We start from the raw sequence: 20,502 nt of genomic DNA on the forward strand, positions 1-20,502 counted from the left end.
GTGCTTTTCACTACTATAAATGTCCTACATCATAAGGCATTAACGTTTCTAAAAATAAATAAATAAATAAAAAATAAAAATGGCGGTTGCTAACAAGTGGCTAAATGAGACTACAGAAGTTGTCGCGGACGTTTGACGTCATCACAGCGAACACGGAGACTCATCTACTCATTAGTCCGTCTTTACATGCCGACTTTGATTATAAACAATTTTTACTCTAACTTTATATCTTTACATTTGAGAACGTCTACAGTTATTGTGTTGTAAGACGCTTTGTGGTGATGACGTTTAAGTTATGCGACTGCAGTGTAGTCTGTTTATAGGCTAACATTTGCTTTTTACTTCTAACGCCTAATTTAGTCTGCGAAAATCACAAACGTGGTGTTCAGATGTGAAGAATGTCTAGCCGAACGAAACTTGCAAGTATAATGAACTTGTGCTTGACACAGAGATTATTTTCGGAGATATTTTTAAAAAATAAATCTCTCAGGCTTTTTGCTAACTTCCGGGTTAGCCTACACAAGTACGCCATCGCTACTCCGTTTCATAGAATTGAGGATTTTGTTTGTTTAGAGTGATTAATTTTGTAATTGACTCTATGATGTAGTGTCATATATCATCTATGCTACATACTCCGGTACAGTAGGTGGCGGTATGCACTTTAAAAGTCGTGGTTGGAAGCCGCCATTAAACCCACAGAAGAAGAAAAAGAAGCGTGACAGATTTGTGTCTGATGGATGAGGCTCCACTTGATGCGAGTTCTCAGAGTTTCATCTCAGGAGAAAAAAATACAACAACCCATCCGACTTTAAATTGCCTGAGCAGACGAGTAAGAACTGTGATGTTAATGTGAAATCATCACCCGCTGATGGCAGCAGCAACAGCAATGCGTAATTTTAAAACCCCTGTGAAGTTTGTGCGTAAAAGTGCGCGCTTCTCCGCGGCGCACCTCGCTCGCTTCCCGTCCTATCCTCATCTTCATCTTCATCGGATCTAGAGCCGAGCAGCAGCAGCGACAGCAGCAGTCCAGGCGTCAAAGCGTCTGAAAATGGCTGTGCTCCGTCCCGCCCGGAGGAGCTCCAGCAGTCCACCTCCTCTGACGGGCTTATTAACGTGCGTTTTGTTGCTAGTGTTCGTCTCCGCCGCCTCCGCCAGTCGTGATGCTGCTGCGGGGAAAAACAACGAGACGCGGGGAGATCCAGCCGTGGTGACGGATGAGGACTCCCATCACCAGAGTAACTCCACCGCTCACAAAAAGGCTTTCCCCGTCCTCTCCTTCAACTACGACCACGTCAGGAAGCCCTTCGAGATCTCTCTGTGGATCCTCCTGGCCCTGCTGATGAAACTTGGTGAGTGACGCACGACTCAATTTATTGGAGGGTTTCCTGCAGCCGAATTTATTAATACTCCCACCTCCGACCGCAGCAAGGGGCTGGGTTATCGGAAACTGAAGGGTGCTCGTTACCCAGACTGTTGACTGTATTTTTTTATGTTTTTTCTAGTGTGTTTCCTGATTCCTGTGTTCAGATTTGGTTCTGAATTTCGTTTGTTTAAGTAGTAAAATGTCACCCAGCTTCGCAGAGAACAGAAGAGGAACAAAGGTGGATGCCAAACCCAGCAGCTGAGACTGAGATATAAATATATTATGACTCAACTAAATATAGAAACAAACAGCTGCTGAGGTTTGAAAGCATTTAATAAACTCAGATTTTTCTCTGCAAGCAAGAAACTGTTTATATTGCATCCTTCATAAACATACACACACATAGGCGTGCATGTACAGCGTGTAATATTCTTTACATACATAAACATACTTGCAAAAGTAGCCAAACAGCCTCTAGTAGGATAGTAACCTTATTTCCATGTCATCGACAGGCACAGACATTAAAGAAGAGTGCCAGTATTTTTAAACCTTTTGGTGTGTGAATGATTCGTACTTACTGAAAGTTTTTGGATCCGTCCGGCAGATCATCTGTGCATGGGAGAAATGGCTGCAATATAATCCCTTTGGGGCAACTCTGACTTTTAATTTACATTCATTAAAAGATCTTGTTTTGGTCACTGACAGGCTGAGGTTGTTATTCCAAATGTCTGACACCATTATGGAAACAATTCCTGCAGAGATATAGACTTTTTAGTGTAAGACTAACCAGAAAAACAAGTCTTGATAAAGTCGAAGTCTGGCTTACGTTGCAGCCGATGCAGCTATGTCACGGCTGTCGGCTGAGGTGATCTTATGGACCAATTCCAAAACTTTGCCAAGTGTGAGTAATTTCCACTTGAAAATGTCAGCATCTGTCAGTGGAACATCATAACAAGAGGACATTCCACGACAGAAGAGACTTTTCTGTTCAGTTCGGTGAAAAATACGTCGGCATACTTCAGAAAACTCCAGTATCGTGCTTCGCTGCTCTCAGGAGGAGTGTCGTTGTCCCAAAGCTAAAGGTCAAATTCAAGAGATAACACATTATAAATATCCAGACATGTTTAATCTATTTAATTAGTTTGAACAGCTGCTTTGCCAAGGCTGGATTTAAACTCTAAGCCTTTAACATTTGCTTCGACTGCAGACAGACGGACGGGCGGTCACATCATCGTCAGATCAATCTGTGGAAACTCTATTAGTGTTCTGTTACAGTTCCAGAGGGAAGATCTGAAGCAGCGGTGAAGCTCGAAAACATCAACCATCTCCGTCCACATCAGTGTTCTCATTAATAATTAAAGATTACTGAACATTTAACTGTTTTGGCTTGATACCAAAACTATTTCTTTATTAAATGTTGCCATAAAAAAAGACTTGAGTACAAATGAAGATGTTTTTTTTTTCACTTTTCACCATATTAAATGTCAGAACAGCAGGCAGACCTGATTCTGATTCCAGACGTCTGTCCGACGGTTTACGGTTGGCTGACTAAGCAAAACGAAGCAGCTCTCTGGCTTCTTATCTGTCCGTCCAGCTGTTGTCTCCGAGGGCCGGTCCAACTTCCTGTCCTAATGCACTGCTCGATAACAAAGATCTCAGTGTGTTGGAGTCAGAGGGGAGAGAAGGGGGCGAGGACGACTGCACACAAGACCACTGACTGCATAAAACGTTGCAGGAAAATGTTTGTCTCTCAGCTGAATGAGGCCTTGATATTCAGCCTCTCAGTCATGTGACAGGGGGTTCAGGCCTCTGCAACAGTCAGGAAGAATATGAAACTAAGAGTTGTTCAGCGTTGATCTACTGTGTCACAGTTACACACCTCTATTCCTTGAACTTTTACATCGTATTGATTTATTTCACCCTTGGAGGATGTTTACACTTGGTCTGAGCATCCGTCCTGAGTGTTCCGATCCCAAGTGACCACTCAACCCCAGACTCCCTTAACAAATTGCACGTTTTTAAGATGTGTTGATTGAGAAGAAGGTCAGCAAACTTTGCAAAACTTTGCTATGACAAATTTAAAATCAGTGGTGTCTTCTTGTAAATTTGGCATTGAATTAAACACATTAGGTTCTTTCTTTACTTGTAAAAAGTGTCAGTTTGTCCCAGAGCAACTGTATCAGCTGTCTGCTTCTGTGTCTAAAATGCGTCTTACGTCCCAACATTTAGCATTTTAGCATTTACACCTAATTTATGAAAGAAGAAACATTTTATTAAACACAGGCATGTCAAATTTTACAAAGACAGTCAACAGGAATCAATATAGGCTCCTTCTTTGTCACTCTTGGAGAAAGTCCCCAGACTCCCTTAAAAAAATCACAAAATCTTGTGAGTTATTGAGTTAGGAGAAACTCTATAAATCGTGTGAAATGCTCTTTACAAGAAATTATTAATTATGAATTTCTCTGGATTCAGCAAATGTTTACATGAATATATTTCTTTAGTTATTTCTTTAGTTATTTATTTTGTTTGATTGGGACAGAGCAAGTTAATAAACATCAGTATAAAAATAGACGGGGTGAACATGTTGGATTTTGCAAGAACGCAGATTTACAATCATGTTCATTAAAATAGATCACACCTCTGGTTTTTCTTTAAACCATTGTGTTGTTGAGTTTGATGAGTTCAGGCCCTGATTTAAGTTTTCACTAGCATGAAATCAAAATATTTGAACCCTCTCTCTCTCGGCAGGTTTTCACATTATCCCCAGAGTGTCAAACGTCGTCCCCGAAAGCTGTCTGCTGATCTTCGTCGGTCTGCTGGTCGGTGGCATCATCAAAGCCATTGGAGAGGAAGCCCCCATCCTGGACTCGAAGCTCTTCTTCCTCTACCTGCTGCCTCCCATCATCCTCGATGCCGGCTACTTCCTGCCCATCCGGGCCTTCACAGAGAACCTGGGCACCATCCTCATGTTCGCGGTGGTGGGGACTCTGTGGAACGCCTTCTTCGTCGGCGGGATGATGTACGCCGTGTGTCAGATTAAAGGAGCCAACCTGGGGGAAGTCGACCTGCTGTCCTGTCTGCTGTTCGGCTCCATCATCTCGGCCGTCGACCCCGTGGCTGTCCTCGCTGTGTTCGAGGAGATCCACATCAATGAGCTGCTCCACATCCTCGTGTTCGGGGAGTCGCTGCTCAACGACGCCGTCACTGTGGTGAGTCAAGTGAAGCCTGAAGGTGCTGAAGGTGCTGTGTTCGGAAGTTAAGTACAATTTTCATGGACTGTACTTGAGCGTTTTCATCTTCTGTTACTTTACGTCTTTGTTCTTTTTACTCCACGACATTTATCAGACAGCTGTAGTTGCTTGTCAAATGTTTTAACTCAACTGTTTGATAATAGGAATATTGTGTATTAGACCATCTTGTCCAAAGAGTCAAAAGTTCGGTGTGAAATTCAGCTCTGTCCTTGTTCGGATCCGTCTATTTAATGTTCTGTTTGTATTGCCAAAGGGCCCATTATAAGATAAAAATGGCTTACTAAAAATCTGCTGCTCATACGGCCACTGTTACCACTACAACCATTACTTTGACTGGTAATTATAATAATGATGCATTTTGTATTTAAATGGCAGTTTAATGTAACAGTCCTGCAAAAAAAACCTCCATTCTTAAAGGTTCTAATGTTTAGTTTCAGTTCAGTAGTTTACAGTGGTGCTGTTGAACTGTGTTGTGTTGAGCGGACAGTTATTTCTATTAGTTTGTTCACCAAAATCTGCAAAATAATCCTGGATTTGCATCTTGATCCCTGTGTCCTGTTAATAAACAAACAAAGCTATGACAGTCCTGCCATTTTACTTTGAATAAAACCCAAGACAGGCAATAAAAGACTTGACATGTGTTTCTCTCTGTGCAGGTTCTGTATCACCTCTTCGAGGAGTTTTCCCACGCCGGGACTGTGACTGTGGTCGACGCCCTCCTCGGTGTGGTCTGTTTCTTTGTGGTCTCGTTGGGAGGCATCCTGGTGGGAGCCATCTACGGCCTCCTTGGCGCCTTCACTTCCCGTTTCACCTCGCACACCCGAGTCATCGAGCCCCTGTTTGTTTTCCTCTACAGCTACATGGCTTACCTCTCTGCCGAGGTCTTCCATCTGTCAGGGATCATGTCGTAAGTCCAGGTCTCGATGTTTGGGATTGTTTTCCTTCTCTATTTCTTAGCTTGTTGTTAATGTGCCTCTTGAACAGGACGAGATAAAAACGCTTTTATCATAAATGATTCGCTGCAGGCTAAAAAGGGTCTCTGGGAAAAGTTTTAGATGGCTCTTCTCTGCTTCTTTAAAAAGGAAATAGAAACAGGGAGTCTTCATTTATCTACACTGAATAGAATATCAGCATTTTGTGAGTGTTGAAAGTTTTTTTTCATGAAAATTGTAGTTTGATATTTTTGGGAAATATGCTTATTCACAGAGGGAGACGAGGAAAATGGTACCATGTTTACATCTGTGTATTAAAGCTACACCCAGCTGCCAATTAGCCTAGCTTAGCACAAATAGTGGAACCTGAGGGAAACGGCTAACAGCCTCTAAAACTCACTAATCCTGTCATTATATGTGCATCTTCTCTGACAACCTCCTTTACACTTTTATCAATTGTATAGATTTAAAAAAAACATAATTCAACATGTTTCAATCTGTGAACTTTAGGAGTGCTAATACAGATTTAGTTACTTTCAGACAGAGCCAGGCTAGCTGTTTCCCCCTGTTTGCTGTCTTTATGCTAAGCTAAGCTAGTGGTGTCAGTTTTCTCAGCTGTCAAGGAAGAGTCAAAGCTTCCTAAAATGTAAAACTAGTCCGTGATCTTTACCTCATTTAGGTGCAGAAGTGATCGTGTTGGACAGATCTCTAAAACCAAGGGGAAAAGATATCTTAGTCATGGCAAAACTTTCTGATTTTCTCCTCTTTTTTCTTCCTGTCCCGAACAGATTAATAGCATGTGGCGTGATGATGCGGCCCTACGTGGAGGCCAACATCTCCCACAAGTCGTACACCACCATGAAATATTTCCTGAAGATGTGGAGCAGCGTGAGCGAGACGCTCATCTTCATCTTCCTGGGCGTTTCCACGGTGGCCGGTCCGCACGCCTGGAACTGGACCTTCGTCATTTTCACTGTGATCCTCTGTCTGATATCGAGAGTGCTGGGTCAGTACGACAGAACACGGTGAAATAATGACTTTTGAGGAAACTTTAAAATGAGAATATGGAGTACATCGTTAAGGATTGATCTGAACACTTCACACTTTGATTGTACGAAGATATTTAATGAATAACGTGATATCTTTAGTATTAATTAGTGTTTGCTCTTTTCCTTCCTCCCCTACCTCTTCTTTTTAAACTCTGTTGTGTTGTTTCCTGCGTGTTTCAGGCGTCGTCGGACTCACGTTCATCATCAATAAATTCCGTATTGTGAAGCTGACCAAGAAAGACCAGTTCATCGTCGCCTACGGTGGCCTGCGAGGCGCCATCGCCTTCTCGCTGGGGTTCCTGCTGACCAAAAGCGAGATGAAGCACATGTTCCTCACGGCCATCATCACTGTCATCTTCTTCACCGTCTTTGTGCAGGTGAGAGATGTCGAGTTCTTCTTTTGACGCACATTTGCATTGCCGTGTTTTATGCAAACCATTCATGCAAAATCTACATGTGCTCCCTCCTGTCTCCGTCTTCAGGGAATGACAATCAGGCCTCTGGTGGAGCTTCTGGCAGTGAAGAAGAAGAAGGAGAACAAGGGATCAATTAATGAGGAGATTCACACACAGGTTTGATCTGTAATTATTTAGTTCACAACTGTTCTTGAGCTTCATGTTGATTTTAGACTTTGGAATCACGTGTTTTCTTTATTGTTCATCGTTAAGATGATGATTTTCGCAGCAGCGTCAACAAACAAAAACTCTGTCTCGTCCTCAGTTCCTGGATCATCTCCTCACGGGGATTGAATGCATCTGTGGTCATTACGGACATCATCACTGGAAGGACAAGTATGACTTTCTTGACTTCTGTCTCCTCCCTGTTGCCGTCTTTTTATGAGTAAACTCCATCTGTGTCTTCTTAAATTGTCTCTGAGCTGAAGGAGACTGAATATGATCCTGCACAAACGTTGCTGCAAATGCTTTCGTGGTTCAAAGTGACGGGAAGTCATCTTTTCCAAATTGAAATCCTGCCGTTGCCGTGGTTACAAGCCCGTTCTCTTGACTTACATGAAGCCCCAGTAAGACTGACTCCTATTCTGTATTCCCTCATCTGATGTAAGATTTTAAGTCAGTCAACCTTTATTTATACGGGAGAGATCGTTGAGGAATGAGTCAAAAAAAACAAATAAAATGGAAAGCAAGAACAAAGGGAAATACTGGCAAAGCTAAAGCCATCACAATACAAGTTGATAAAAATGTAAATAATGTAAAATACCATTCAGTTACAGTAAACCCTCAAAATGTGGCAGTTATGCCAGATAAATAAAATGCTTGGAAGGAAAATAAAGCAACAGTCGTGCAAAAGATGTAAAAAGCTTTTAGATATAGTTATTTAGATAATTACAAGTGTTGGTTGGAAGGTTTAAGTTTACATTTATGAAGTGGCCCAAAGGTATAAGAGCATTGATTTAAATTTGGAGCTGTATTTTGTTCCAGGAGTCGGGGCGCTGACATGAAATCAGTTTCTCAGCACTAAATTGTGGGATATGAATCAGGAGCCAGTCAGTAGAACGGGTGTGATGATGTGGGTTTGAAAGACGACCAACCAACCGTATGTAAAATACAAGGATGTGTTTAATAGTAGTAACAGTGAGTGCACGGCTCCAGGACCAAATAAACTGACCAAAAAACTGAACACATAAAATATAAAATGATAAAATAAAGAAAAGAATAAGAATTGTAAATGTTCTGGACCGTCCTGTACGACTGTATGTGAAAAGAAAGTTGTGTGTTCAGTATATACATAGAAGCAAAAACCAAAAGTCTGTATAAAGTCAACAGGTTGTAAACTAATGAACTAACGATTGTTGTCTCTGCTGCACTCAGGCTGAACCGCTTCAACAAGGCCTACGTGAAGCGGTGGCTGATCGCAGGCGAGCGCTCCACCGAGCCTCAGCTCATCTCCTTCTACAACAAGATGGAGATGAAACAGGCCATGATGATGGTGGAGAGCGGGATCGCCCCCAAGCTGCCCACCGTCGTGTCCTCCGTCTCCATGTCGTGAGTATCAGTCACGAGTCCTGAGGACGAATCACGATGTCGCGTAGTTAAATCACTTTATATTGAATGTGTCTCCGCAGAAACATTCAGCCGAGAGGAGCAGCCAGACGACGGGCGATCCCGAGCATCTCCAAGAGTCGCGAGGAGGAGATCAGAAAGATTCTGAGGAGCAACCTGCAGAAGACCCGACAGAGGGTCGGTATCACAGGGAAGAGTTTCATGTTTTACTAACAAGCACTTTGTTTCTGACGCTGTCCTTCGTGTCTTTCCTCCTCAGCTCCGTTCCTACAGCAGACACGACCTGCTGATCGACCCGTTCGAGGACACACTGAGTGAAATCCGCTTCAGGAAGCAGAGGGTGGAGATGGAGAGGAGGGTGAGTCCGACTGTGGTTCTGATTGCCGGTGTTAGAACTGAGGAAGTGAATAACCTAATGTAGAGATGTTTGTGCCGATTCATTCTTTTAACCTTATTTTTGGCTATTTCTAATGAATGAAGTGGATCTAAATTGCAGTTCAGTCAGACGGTGATTTACATCTTAAATGTTGTCCTAAAGTACTCAGATCTATCAATTATAAAAATAACAGTCAATTGATTTCCTTCCTTACAAATTTTTGTGTCTCTTTCCCAGATGAGTCACTACCTCACAGTTCCTGCAAACCGCCAGGAAACACCGTCGGTGAGAAAAGTCTGCTTTGAATCAGGTCGGTAAAACACACAATACAAACTATAACGTGTCCTGTGGTGAAGAGTTTATGGTGAAACGGGCTTTCTCACATGGCTTTAGATTCAAATTGAAGCAATATTTCAATTACTGAACATAACACAGGGGAGTTTACGAAATGACTCATGGCAGAAATGACTCATAGAAATATTTTACATCTGATTTGCACGATGAGATAGATACAGATGAATTTGTAGCTTTTTGTATTTTACACAAATTCATGTTCCCAAGAAATGTAAAATGTTCGTGTCCGGACTCAAACCAATCGTGCTCTTTGGATAGGGACACATTTAGACATGAAAAACACATAAACAGACTCGGGTTTCAGCAACAAACATTCATCAGGAATTTGTTACTTTGTTGTTTGTTACTTCTCATGTCCTCAAAAATGAGGACATGAGAAGTAACAAAGCGGCGTCTCCATCAAACAGTTCGTCCACCAGAGAGCGCTGGTTGAAAATGTTAAAATGTCAGGACCTCGCTGGGATCGTCATCGTGATTTTTACAAAAACAACTTTAGGGGATCTGGGATATTTCAGAAGTGCTCCTCTGTGATATTTGTTTGTTTGAACTAAGGTGCAGCCAAAAGATTGTAACTTTAAAATATCAATATCCAGTGATGGAAGAAGTTTTCAGATCCTTTACCAAAAGATCCGAAATGTTGTGAATACTGCACTTGAATTAACAAAGGTGAATAAATAGAAATGGGACAATTAAAGCAGGAATATCAATTATTATGATTGCCAATATTTTTTTCATTGTTAATCATTAGATTGTAGATTCATTAATTAGCTGTTTTATGTATTTCTTTATTTATTTCTGTTTGTAGCAGCTTCAGTCCTCCGTACAGTGACGCACAAACTGCTGTTTGTCCAAAGAAACGGTTTGTTTATGACTCAGCAGCAGTGTGGAGACACTATTTAAGCACTAATGTGTCTCTTAACTGTATCCGTGTCCCAGAACACCAGGTTTACACTTACGACGACAGCGAGAGTCCCCGAGGTCCGACCGTTCAGCTGAATCTCAGCCCTCCTGATGCCGTCAGCCTGCTGAGCGAGTCGCCCCAGAGGCCCAATCAGAGCAGCTCGCACAGAGACAAAGGCGACGGCGAGCCGAGGGAGAGGGAGAGGGCGCCAGACGAGCAGGACGAGCAACTGAAGCTGTCACGCTGCCTTAGTGACCCCGGTCCCAACAAGGAGGAGGAGGACGGGGGAGACGGATCCTTCAAGTCGTGATGAAGCACATTATTAAGTTGTTGAAAGCAGGAGGATGAGTGATGATCTCCTCGTGTCGTCGGCTGTACTCAATGAGTCGTAGCAAAGCTTGATATTTATTAATTTAAATTAAAAGTATTATTCTTTTCGATGTTTTTTGTGATATGAGATTATGCAAAATGTTTTTTTGTTTTCATATTGATTTGATTTTTGAGGATTTTTGATGATTTTTATCATGTAACACATTACCAAAGCATGCAGCACTGGACGTTTGCTATTTCAGGATTTTATCAGATCCTGAAGTCTCAGCATTTTGTGTCTTAACAAGCAGACCAAAAAAAAAAAAAAAAAAGACAGAGCACTTGTTTTAACATGCTTGAAGCACCAGATGGTTGAAGTTCACCCCCTCGAAGCACAGAAACTTTTAGAGTAGAGCTCAACTGATCACATCGTCATGGCAGACATTAATGTCGAAGATCAGCAAAGACATCCAACTGTTGAGAAACTGCAGCACAGGAAATGCCAAAGAAATGTTTGAGCTGACTTAAAAAACAGTGTATCTAATAAAACGTGTGACTCTGAGAATGTCAGTCAACTAAGATACCTTAACAACAATTTGACTTTGACTTCAAATTCACTAATCGATCATCTGTTGATCTAGAAAATGCCAGAAAATCTTGAAAAATGCCAATCAGTGTTTTCCAAAGCCCAAGACGACGTCCTCAAGAGATTTGTTTTGTCCACAATCCAAAAATCTTTAGTTTATTGTCACAGAGGAGGAAACATATTCAGATTTAAGAAGGTGGAATCAGAGAATTTTAACTTATTTTTCTTGAAAATCACTCAAACTGATTAAAGACACAGTATGCGAGAATCGGCCTCCTTACAGGGGGCAGTATGTCACCTGCTGCTAAACATTACACCCTCCGAATGCAAGCATATTATCATTATCATTATCATTTTCATTACAAGCGTATTAGCATACTGATGTTATTATTCAGTTTCAGAGAGCACCAACATGGTTTTGGACTCTAAAGGTTTGTTATGCAAAAAAAAAAGACTAACGTCGTATGTCGTAAAAATCCTCTCTGTCATCCAACAGTTACGATCCAGCGTTGTTAAATTATGGGAATAAAAGTGGACATTTTCAGACTGTATCTCCCGGAAGATACTCGCAGCGTTGCACTCGGCTGGTCACATTCAAGGTGTCAAAAATTTGCTTGTAAAGAAAATAAAGTGAAAAACCAAGGTGACTTAACAGTGTGGAGTTTGAAATCGTCCCGACACGGCTCCTCCTGTTTGAACAAGCAGTTCAGAAGATGACGCTGGTTCCTTTGATTTGTCTTTAAACACGTATCTTGATCGAAACTTCTTTTACAAGATATAATGAGATGATGCCCTGATTAAAAATGTTTGTTTCTGTATCATTATCAAAGTATTATCAGCCTCAAACGTGTGTGTTCTCCGGATGAAGCAGAAAGCACAAATCTGGTGATCCAAGGATGTTAAAAATGACTCATCTTGCAAACATCGTTACTAGACCGAGGCCTGTGAAGGAGCTTAGCGCTGTATTTGACATCGTTGCATGGCTGACATGTTTTCTCAGGGACTGCAACATGGCACAGCATCAACCGATGCCCTCTGCAGAAAGCAAAAAAAAAAAGAAAACAAAGTGTTTCTGTCCAGATTGTGCTCCAACGTGTGCTCCGTTCATGACTGTTTTGTAAGCTTAAGTGTTTCTACCTGTACGAGCTTCAGTAACATTCCAGCAGTGATCGAGTTCGTGGCCTTCTTGTGTAACGAAGCTTTACAAAAATCTGTGTTCCTGGTAGCTGAGCGCTCTGAGACTTCTGCCGGGAGGTCAAAGAGGTGAATCTCTGTTTCATATCACAGCAATGAACTGCCTGAGCTTCTGCTGCCCGCACATCTCTGCCTTAAAATGTAATTTGCTTTCTTTGTGTTCGCCAGTTGAAGTATTTTTTATATTTTGAGAAAAAGAAAGTCATATTTGTGAAATGAAGGAAAGCTTTAATAAAGGTGTCACTGCCTAAATTCAGCGCTACTGTGGTGTGGTTCTCCTGGTTTATATCAATATTTCACCCACGCATTACTTCACATCTGTTGTTCTGGTGTATAAAGATGTTACACGACAGCCTGATCGTTGAGCACTGGCGGTTAATTTGGCTCGTTGTTGCCCTCAGTGGAAATTCTGGTCCAAATAACAGGGAGTTCCAAGTCCCCAACCTGCCAACCAGCAGCGCGTGTGATGCGATTATGACAACAAGAACCGCAGACGTCCTCCGGCAGCCGACACGAGCAGCAGGCATGGACTTCAACGGCACCTGGCAGGTTTATCACGAGGAAAACCTGGAGGATTTCTTAAAAGTAGTAGGTGAGGATGTTTGCGTAAATGGATTTCTTCGCCTGTGCGTGCATCAATAACACATTTTCCTTTGGATGTGCCTCCAAGGTGCCCCTGACATGGTTGTGAAGATGAGAAGGGACGTCAAGCCGGTGATAGTGATCGAGCAGAACGGCAAAGACTTCAAGTTGACGATAAAGACTCCCGTCACCACCAAATCCAACTCCTTCACCATCGGGAAGGAGTCAGAGATGACTGCTATGGATGGAAGGAAGTTTAAGGTACTTCAAGCCTTAAACTGTTGAGACTTGATAGTCGTGTGTGGGCTGATGATGGCAACATCAGAGAAGTGTCTATTCAGGGATCTATGTAAGCTGCCATGTCAGTCAGTGTTGCAGAGAGCATGGTGTAAATGATGCAGAGATCTCCCTCTGTGTATGAAAAAATAAGGAATCTGATTCATAAAGAATCAATCAGCAAATAAGTTTAATTTGATGATTGCAAGGGAACAAAATGACATTTTGATTTTTAACAGGAAAGAAAACAGAAACAGGTTGATTTGAGTTTATTATCAATACTGTCAGAGGGATTTGTGTCTTCAGAGTCTTAAACTACTGGCAGTTTGGGCCAGTTGTACTTGATTTCTTTTAATTGTACTTCAAATAATTTAATGTATGCACAATAGGTGTAGACATTTTGTTTGTTGGAGAACCACTGCCCCATTCGGTGTTCTCTGGTTTTGAGCAGTGCACCGTCAGAGAGGAGGATGGGAAGCTGATTTCTGAGACTGGAAAGTTCACCTCTGTCAGAGAGATCCAAGGGGAGGAAATGATCGAGGTCAGTTGCTGTAATTCTTTTGAAAACTGCTCTCAAAGACAAGAGATTCAATGTGAGAGAGATTTCTATGTGAATAAGCTTTTTTAACTGTTTCTGCTTCCTCACTTTTCCAGACCATCACTGCCGGCTCTGTAACCTTCATCTGCAAAAGCAAACGAGTCTGATCAACACACGGCAGCTCGTTTATCCCTCGTGGACCTTATCAGGTTTAAGCAGCAGTCGTATGGAAATAAAACATTTATGAAGTATATTAAATGGTTAAATAAAAAAAAACAGTGTCTGTTTTTATTCCGTCTAGTGTTTTTGCTGCAGCTGCAGTTGACGACAAAAATTCCAACAGACAATTCAAATCAATCAAGATCACATATCCACACTGAACTGGCATAATTTCAATAATTTTAATAACAAAAAAGGTGCAATAAGACATTTCTGATACAACATGCCCTGAGAAGACACTCAATCTGCAAAACTATGAAAAATCTGAAATATTGGCTCAAATTCCCAGTTCCCGATTAACATAAAGAAGTACATTTGAAAACTGAAAACTAAATCTGTCCAATAAATTGATTCATTAGAACAAGATTTAAATAAAGATTTAAAACTCCAAATCATAAATACAGATGTATTCTCTTCGAAAAAGAATATTCAGTCTTGAATTTCAAATCAATAATATCCTCATTGTAACAAAATACAATAAACATAAATATCACTTTGTGAAATCGTGGAATCAACTGAAGAATAATTTGATCTACTTTGTCTAAAAAGATGAAAAACTACAATAACAGAAAACTTAATGTAACTTATTCTTATTCCCCTTTCCTGTTTTTTTTTTATATCTGTATTATTATTTAGTCATTTAGCTTTTTCTACTTATTTAGTTATTTTATGTTACTGTTATTCTGCCACCTGTAGTCTTGTCTCCGGGGTTGCTGTGTTTGGCCGCTGGGGGCGCTGTGCGGTTTTAACTGCCTTATTTTCGTTTGCGAGGAAGAACGAAGAAGCGCCTTGTGAGTGCGCATGCGCTGCACATATTTTCTCTGTAGATTTTTCCTTTACTAAAAAAAAACATTTCTTCTATATAGTGAGTGTCAGTGTATGGCCAGATACATGAGGCCCCCAAACACGTCTTTGTTTGTCAGAAATATCTCCGATGAATCCAGGTGAGTTCCACTGTCAGACGCCATCAGAAACAAACATCTTCTACTAACGCTAACAACAACATTAACGGCAGCTAGCTGGGCTAGCTTAGAAGCTAAGTTTAGCCTCACCGTCGGGAAACGTTACTTTAAAACAGTGCAGAGACGATTTGTGTGAGAAATACGTATTTGCATCACATTTTAGTCATGCAGTCGAAATGAAACAGCAGCTGTGATATTGGCATGTTTTGTCGGGACTTACTTTGCCTTGGGGGGCGTTTCTTTGTTAGCATTGGATCTCTGCCGCAGGTTGAACGTGCACGATCTCATGTTTTTAAATTAGCCAACGTTAGCTAAAACTAACAATGCAACGTTAACTCAAACAGTGTTTTTCAGTAAATATCGGTGTTGATTTGCAGATTAAAAACGTCTAACCCATTTTACAAAACCGTCTTTCATTTGGCTCGACTTTGTTTTTAAAGAAACTAGCTAACGGTATCTCAGCATTAACTTTATCTGTTGTTTATTGACGTTAGCGAACCCTCATAGCTCTAATAAATTATTATACATCTTGACGCGTAACTTAAGTTAGCTCATTGTAAAATGAATGGTTATATCTGCTAAAAACAAACATGTAGTCAAAGATCTTAAACTTGATCACATAAAACTTTATTTACTCTTTGAACAAGAGTCTAAAAGGGAACCAGCTTCCCAAACAAAATGTCTTTTTTATGAATAACTTTCTTATTTAGGTTTTCATGATGATCAGATTGCATACTATTTATCCTTTGTTGATTTTGTTTCAGGCTGTGTGTGTGTTAGTAAAAGCATGTTGGTGCTGATCTAAATCTGCATTGCTCTAGATATTATTTGCTGAAAGGTTGTCGAATCTAAAACATTTGGCATGAATCTAACCTGACTTTGGCAACAGTGCTGCATCTGCTTATGTCAATAATAGACTTTTAAATGTTAGCAGATTTTAAGTTTAATTGCATGTTGAGCAAATTGGTATACCTATTTTAAAGGAGCAATTTGTAAGATATGGCCAGAAATTAACTAATATTATCTAGACGTCTAGGACTGTTTTGCATAGATGTCTATGGAAAACAGGCCCATCCTGTCTCTTCATGCCTCTTTGTACCGCAAGAGACTAGAGTTTGATAGCCTTCATAGTTTCAGCTTGGAGATATCTGCCAGCTGTATTAATAAAATGTCAAGAAATTAAATACTTACTGAACAGAAAAAATACAGTACTGCACCATCCGAATTCAAGTTTCTCTCATACTGGGCTAAGACAAGTTTTACTGTCTAGTTAACACATCATTAAACACACTTCAAACTCAACAGAAACTAAATAAAACAGACCAAATTAGTCCTGGTTTGTCTTTCCAAATCACATCTAGTTTGGTCGACATAAAAACTAAATTCGCGGGTAAGACGTGCAAATATTCTGGTTCTGCGCGCCATTTTCGCTGCCTGCCGTGTCCTCTCGTCCCTAAAGTCATAGCCCTGGACAGAGTTGCTGTAAATCACCTCTGTACTGTGTCCCCTGACCGCAGTCAACATTGGAGGCTGTGTTCAGTTCCAGTTCGTTGCTGGGCCCCATCGCCCGTGATGACACCCTCAGTGATCCAGGTTCCCTGCACAGGCATACTGTAGGACCACTTGCTAATTCCGTACTCCGAGGCTAACTGATCCATGAGCTAATTTGCTAATGGTAGCTCACTACAGCTGAGGATAGCTAGCAAAGAGCAGCAGTTGTTTGTCACGCTGGTGATATGCTGCCCGCAATGGTTTGGAGCTACCTTTAAAATTCTGGCTACATTTTACAAACTACTCCAGCTTGAAGGGCCAGTTTACACCCAAAACACAACAGAAACGGTGCAAAACAAAATAAAATACTGTAAAATAAATAACAGCCAAATTTAATCAAAGAAAACATACACTCTGTGAACAGGTGGTTGGTCAGATCGCTAGGTAAGAAGTCAGAAAATTGTGTTTTGGGTTGAAGTGTCCCTTTAGTCCTCTCACTAGCTGCTCTCCCAGCTATTACTAGGTGATGATGAAGGTAGAGTTGGCCATGATGGTCATTTGAGTTACACTTGTATTTACGGTGTTCAGGCCTGAGGATTTGCGGCGTGAGTTTGGCCGCTATGGGCCGATAGTAGATGTCTACATCCCACTTGACTTCTATACACGTCAACCAAGAGGATTTGCATACATTCAATATCCTTTCCCTATGAGTTCCCAGTAACTGTGTTTGTTCTCCTGCTAACAAATTTTGATTTCTTTTCAGCAGAGAAGATATGCTTTTATGACTTTTTTTTTTTGCAAATAATTTGATTGAATATCTAACACACGTATTTCTCTGTTATTGCTTCAGAAAATGTAAAAGCATCCAGTTGTGGAACCGGCCACAAAGAGTAACAAAGACCCATATAGAGTAGCTGTAAAGACAAGTCACACAGACCTTCAGGATCAGAGGGAGGGAAAAGGTTGAAAAGAGAAAAGTAAAGCATGAAGAGGAAAAGGGAACGGAGACAAATCTTGGATATGGCGGCAAAGAATTGGGAAAAGAAAAGAGTTTTAAGAGGAAAAGGCAAGCAGGAAACCCAAGTCTCTGTGGGAGTCGATTAAAGAGTGTAAAGATCAAGATGAAGTTCAAAGTCAAGCATGGGCAAAGGTAACAAGTCTGAATTATTTTGTATCCTCCCAAGACAAATCCTCAAATTTGACATGGCAACAAAATCAGCTTTCCCTGTGATATCGATGACATTTTAATTTTAATATTAATCGAAGCAATTTAATTAATAATCAATGTATTTTATCTGTTTATATATTTGTAGTCGTGGTCCCTCAGACAATAATTTGATGTATTTGCAAAGCTTGCTTCATCTTTTATCTCTACAAAGATCTACTGAATGTGTATATGTCTGTTGCTTCCCCCACTTGTCATACCATATTAAGTAATTTACAGTCTGTAATTTTAACTGTTTTACCTTAAAAATCAGGCCACACAAATTAAAGAAATGTTTTGTGAATTCAGTGCTAAAAAATTTGCATTTCATAAAAGTACATTAGCATTGATGTTTGATTGATGTTTCATCATTTTATTCAAGGTGAAAGAGTTTGCTCCTTATGTTCATTTTACCTCCCTGAAAGGGGAAAAAAAACATTCATTGGAATTTGTGTGGCCTTTCCAAAAATGAGAGAAAACCAAACCCTTAACCACCCAGCATATTTGAGGATGTGCGTGATGCAGAAGATGCTCTCCACAGCCTGGACAGGAAATGGGTGTGTGGCCGGCAGATTGAAATCCAGTTTGCCCAGGGTGACCGGAAGAGTAAGTGTTGAACTTCAGTTTATTTATTTATTTATTATTACAAACAAATTATTTTGTCTATCAGCAAGTGTCTTTGCTGTAGACTGAAATTCAATTATCATTGTCACTGGATTAATACCATGATAAAGATTGACTGCAGCCAGCTAACCTTTAGGGCTCATGAAGCAGAAAGCACATTGCACTGCAATATTCAATATTTGTTGCGCATACCAGTGATGAAGTCCAGCTCTTACAGTGGTCCTCATTAGTACTAAAAATTTAAAACAGTAATGACTTTTCATCGCTGTTTGTCCCATCAGCACCAAACCAGATGAAGTCGAAGGAGAGGCGTTCTCCGGGCAGATCCTCACGATACGACGACTACGAACGAGACAGCCGGCGCCGACGCTCGCGCAGCCGCAGCTACGACCGATACAGATCGCGCAGCCCTTCTTATGATCGCCACCGCAGACGATCAGAGAGTCCTCGAGAGTGAGTTTATCTTGTCAGATAGACTTACTCTCCTCACGGTTGTTGTTCTGTAGTGTTTCCTTACAAGGGAAAAGGAAAATAACATTTATTTCGGCAGGTCTCGCGGACGGATGTATGGAAGAGGGAGAAGCAGGAGCCGCGAGGACGACAGGTACGACTTATCTTTGACACTGTTTAGAGGACGCAGGCTGTTACTCTCACCCTGTCTTAGTAGTGGTAATGTCTGACCTGAGTTGAATCATATTTCCAAACAAAAGCACTCTAATATTTGACACAGGGACAGTTATGGTCAGTGCTGAGAAGTTTAGATCATCACAGAAGCGTCTAGAACTGTCCGTCTCATTGTCAGATACAGGCAGAGGCCTCGGAGAGAGTCCAGAGGTAGATCTCGATCGCGCTCGAAATCTGCATCCCCACGAGACAACGCCAACCCAGCGTCGACCTCCCACTACACCGAGGAAGAGGTACGACGGACACACTCCCCATCCCGCTCCAGGTCCCGGTCCGCATCGAGATCGCGCTCCCGTTCACGTTCTCGGTCACGATCCTGGGCTGGACGCAAGTCAGGAGGACGCTAGAAAACTATGTGATCGCCTTCGTATCCGTCATTACGTCAGATGGACCAGAGTTGTTCATTTGTCCAGAAAAGAGTTATTTGTTTTGACATGAATGTAATGTCCCCTGAAGCATTTGTAGACAGCTTGTTTTTTGCAGCTCCATTTTAAGAACAATGCTGGTCCTTTGCTTGGTTTTATAAAAATTGTTTGGGTAAGATTTCCTGATAGGACTATGAAACAGTCAATGGTTTCTGTGTTCAGTGGTAGTAGGCCAGGAATAATCCTCTTTTTATATACAGTTCCTGACTTTTGTTCTCGAAATCCTATGCACTTGTTTTTGCAAAAAAAAAAAGAAAAGAAAGAACATTCAGTATTTTAAAAAGAATCGAGTCTGACGTTGAAACAAACCAGTGTTTCCGTGTGTTTTATCACATTTACCATAAATGACATACTTAATACTTTACTGGCTGATTTTTCTTGTTTTTCTTCCCTTTTTACAGCCACATGTGCTTTTTCCTCTCTTGCAGGAAAATTCATATTCAGAAACTTGAGATAGTCTGTCAAAATGAACATTATTGAGATGACATCATGTATTCTAAAGTTGCAGACTGAATTGAAAAGAACTCTGTGCTACCCTGCAACGATAACATGAAGAAACATTTAAGCAGACTTGATATTCAAGTTTTATGTCAATAGATTTAAAAGATTATTTAACTAAACAAATGTGTCACTGGCTGCCTGGAGGAACATAAAGATCCCAAGTATGAGTATCGGAGATAAAATGCACAGAAACGCTGCGGTGGTCCTTACAAGTGTTATCACTTTGTCAGCCAGTGACTTTAATCACAAACTGCTTAAACTGTTCCTTAATCTGTTTTCTGTACGATTTTACCCTCTGAAAAGGTATTTTATTTTTTAAACATGTTTTCATTTTTCAGTTCTGAGAGGAGGAACAAAGTTTTCTCGTTGATATTTTCCACGACTGCGTTGATGGTTTTTCAGAATGAATCTTGTCACTGCATGTTTAATTCTCCTGATCTTCTATCTTTAGTAGGAAGAAACTGTTATTTTGAGTAATAAATGGATAACATTCAGTATAAGGAAATGTGTGTGTGTGACTTCAGTTTCTCAACGCTGCTTGTAAATGCAACTCCAGATGTTAAGCAGACAAAATGGAGCAAACATCAGGAGAAGTAATTCAGAGAGTGCCCCTTCTGATGTCTGCAGGTGTGTCACTACTGTAAGTGGTGGTTCCTC

The 20,502-nt window shown here is 40.9% G+C and overlaps 3 protein-coding genes across 5 annotated transcripts; all 3 read left to right on the forward strand.

Annotated features, from left to right (window-relative positions):
• The first annotated feature begins 593 nt into the window (after nucleotides 1-593).
• On the forward strand, nucleotides 594-12,595 carry slc9a1b (solute carrier family 9 member A1b). Its single transcript, XM_030411674.1, has 12 exons — nucleotides 594-1,349; nucleotides 4,115-4,575; nucleotides 5,274-5,524; nucleotides 6,338-6,555; nucleotides 6,779-6,975; nucleotides 7,081-7,170; nucleotides 7,319-7,389; nucleotides 8,428-8,601; nucleotides 8,682-8,796; nucleotides 8,879-8,977; nucleotides 9,233-9,305; nucleotides 10,286-12,595. Exons 1-12 carry the CDS (start codon nucleotides 1,049-1,051, stop codon nucleotides 10,558-10,560), a joined length of 2,325 nt encoding a protein of 774 aa, XP_030267534.1. The 5' UTR covers nucleotides 594-1,048; the 3' UTR covers nucleotides 10,561-12,595.
• A 68-nt stretch (nucleotides 12,596-12,663) lies between these two features.
• On the forward strand, nucleotides 12,664-14,000 carry fabp10b (fatty acid binding protein 10b, liver basic). Its single transcript, XM_030411675.1, has 4 exons — nucleotides 12,664-12,931; nucleotides 13,010-13,182; nucleotides 13,649-13,738; nucleotides 13,852-14,000. Exons 1-4 carry the CDS (start codon nucleotides 12,679-12,681, stop codon nucleotides 13,900-13,902), a joined length of 567 nt encoding a protein of 188 aa, XP_030267535.1. The 5' UTR covers nucleotides 12,664-12,678; the 3' UTR covers nucleotides 13,903-14,000.
• Nucleotides 14,001-14,730: 730 nt separating this feature from the next.
• On the forward strand, nucleotides 14,731-20,350 carry srsf10b (serine and arginine rich splicing factor 10b). Of its 3 annotated transcripts, none has more exons than XM_030412680.1 (6): nucleotides 14,731-14,898; nucleotides 16,996-17,100; nucleotides 18,114-18,217; nucleotides 18,517-18,688; nucleotides 18,786-18,839; nucleotides 19,038-20,350. In XM_030412680.1, exons 1-6 carry the CDS (start codon nucleotides 14,834-14,836, stop codon nucleotides 19,264-19,266), a joined length of 729 nt encoding a protein of 242 aa, XP_030268540.1. In that variant the 5' UTR covers nucleotides 14,731-14,833; the 3' UTR covers nucleotides 19,267-20,350. The 3 variants fall into 3 exon arrangements, with proteins under 3 accessions (XP_030268540.1, XP_030268541.1, XP_030268542.1); XM_030412681.1 differs by having other exon boundaries at nucleotides 19,044-20,350; XM_030412682.1 differs by lacking the exon at nucleotides 16,996-17,100 and adding an exon at nucleotides 17,258-17,557 and having other exon boundaries at nucleotides 14,763-14,898; nucleotides 18,111-18,217.
• The last annotated feature ends 152 nt before the right edge of the window (nucleotides 20,351-20,502 follow it).

Source organism: Sparus aurata, chromosome 3, assembly GCF_900880675.1.
Source record: "Sparus aurata chromosome 3, fSpaAur1.1, whole genome shotgun sequence".
Classification (NCBI taxonomy): domain Eukaryota; kingdom Metazoa; phylum Chordata; class Actinopteri; order Spariformes; family Sparidae; genus Sparus; species Sparus aurata.

What these genes read in the sequence shown, in the direction of transcription:
- slc9a1b (XM_030411674.1), top strand. Translation starts at nt 1,049, where the DNA reads ATGGCTGTGCTCCGTCCCGCCCGGAGGAGCTCCAGCAGTCCACCTCCT. An exon ending in TCTGATATCGAGAGTGCTGG is followed by an intron (nt 6,556 to 6,778) that starts GTCAGTACGACA and finishes TGCGTGTTTCAG; the next exon opens with GCGTCGTCGGACTCACGTTC. An exon ending in CATCATCACTGGAAGGACAA is followed by an intron (nt 7,390 to 8,427) that starts GTATGACTTTCT and finishes TGCTGCACTCAG; the next exon opens with GCTGAACCGCTTCAACAAGG.
- fabp10b (XM_030411675.1), top strand. Translation starts at nt 12,679, where the DNA reads ATGTTACACGACAGCCTGATCGTTGAGCACTGGCGGTTAATTTGGCTC. An exon ending in GGATTTCTTAAAAGTAGTAG is followed by an intron (nt 12,932 to 13,009) that starts GTGAGGATGTTT and finishes TGTGCCTCCAAG; the next exon opens with GTGCCCCTGACATGGTTGTG. An exon ending in AAGGGGAGGAAATGATCGAG is followed by an intron (nt 13,739 to 13,851) that starts GTCAGTTGCTGT and finishes TCACTTTTCCAG; the next exon opens with ACCATCACTGCCGGCTCTGT.
- srsf10b (XM_030412680.1), top strand. Translation starts at nt 14,834, where the DNA reads ATGGCCAGATACATGAGGCCCCCAAACACGTCTTTGTTTGTCAGAAAT. An exon ending in AATATCTCCGATGAATCCAG is followed by an intron (nt 14,899 to 16,995) that starts GTGAGTTCCACT and finishes TACGGTGTTCAG; the next exon opens with GCCTGAGGATTTGCGGCGTG. An exon ending in AGAGGATTTGCATACATTCA is followed by an intron (nt 17,101 to 18,113) that starts ATATCCTTTCCC and finishes ACCACCCAGCAT; the next exon opens with ATTTGAGGATGTGCGTGATG.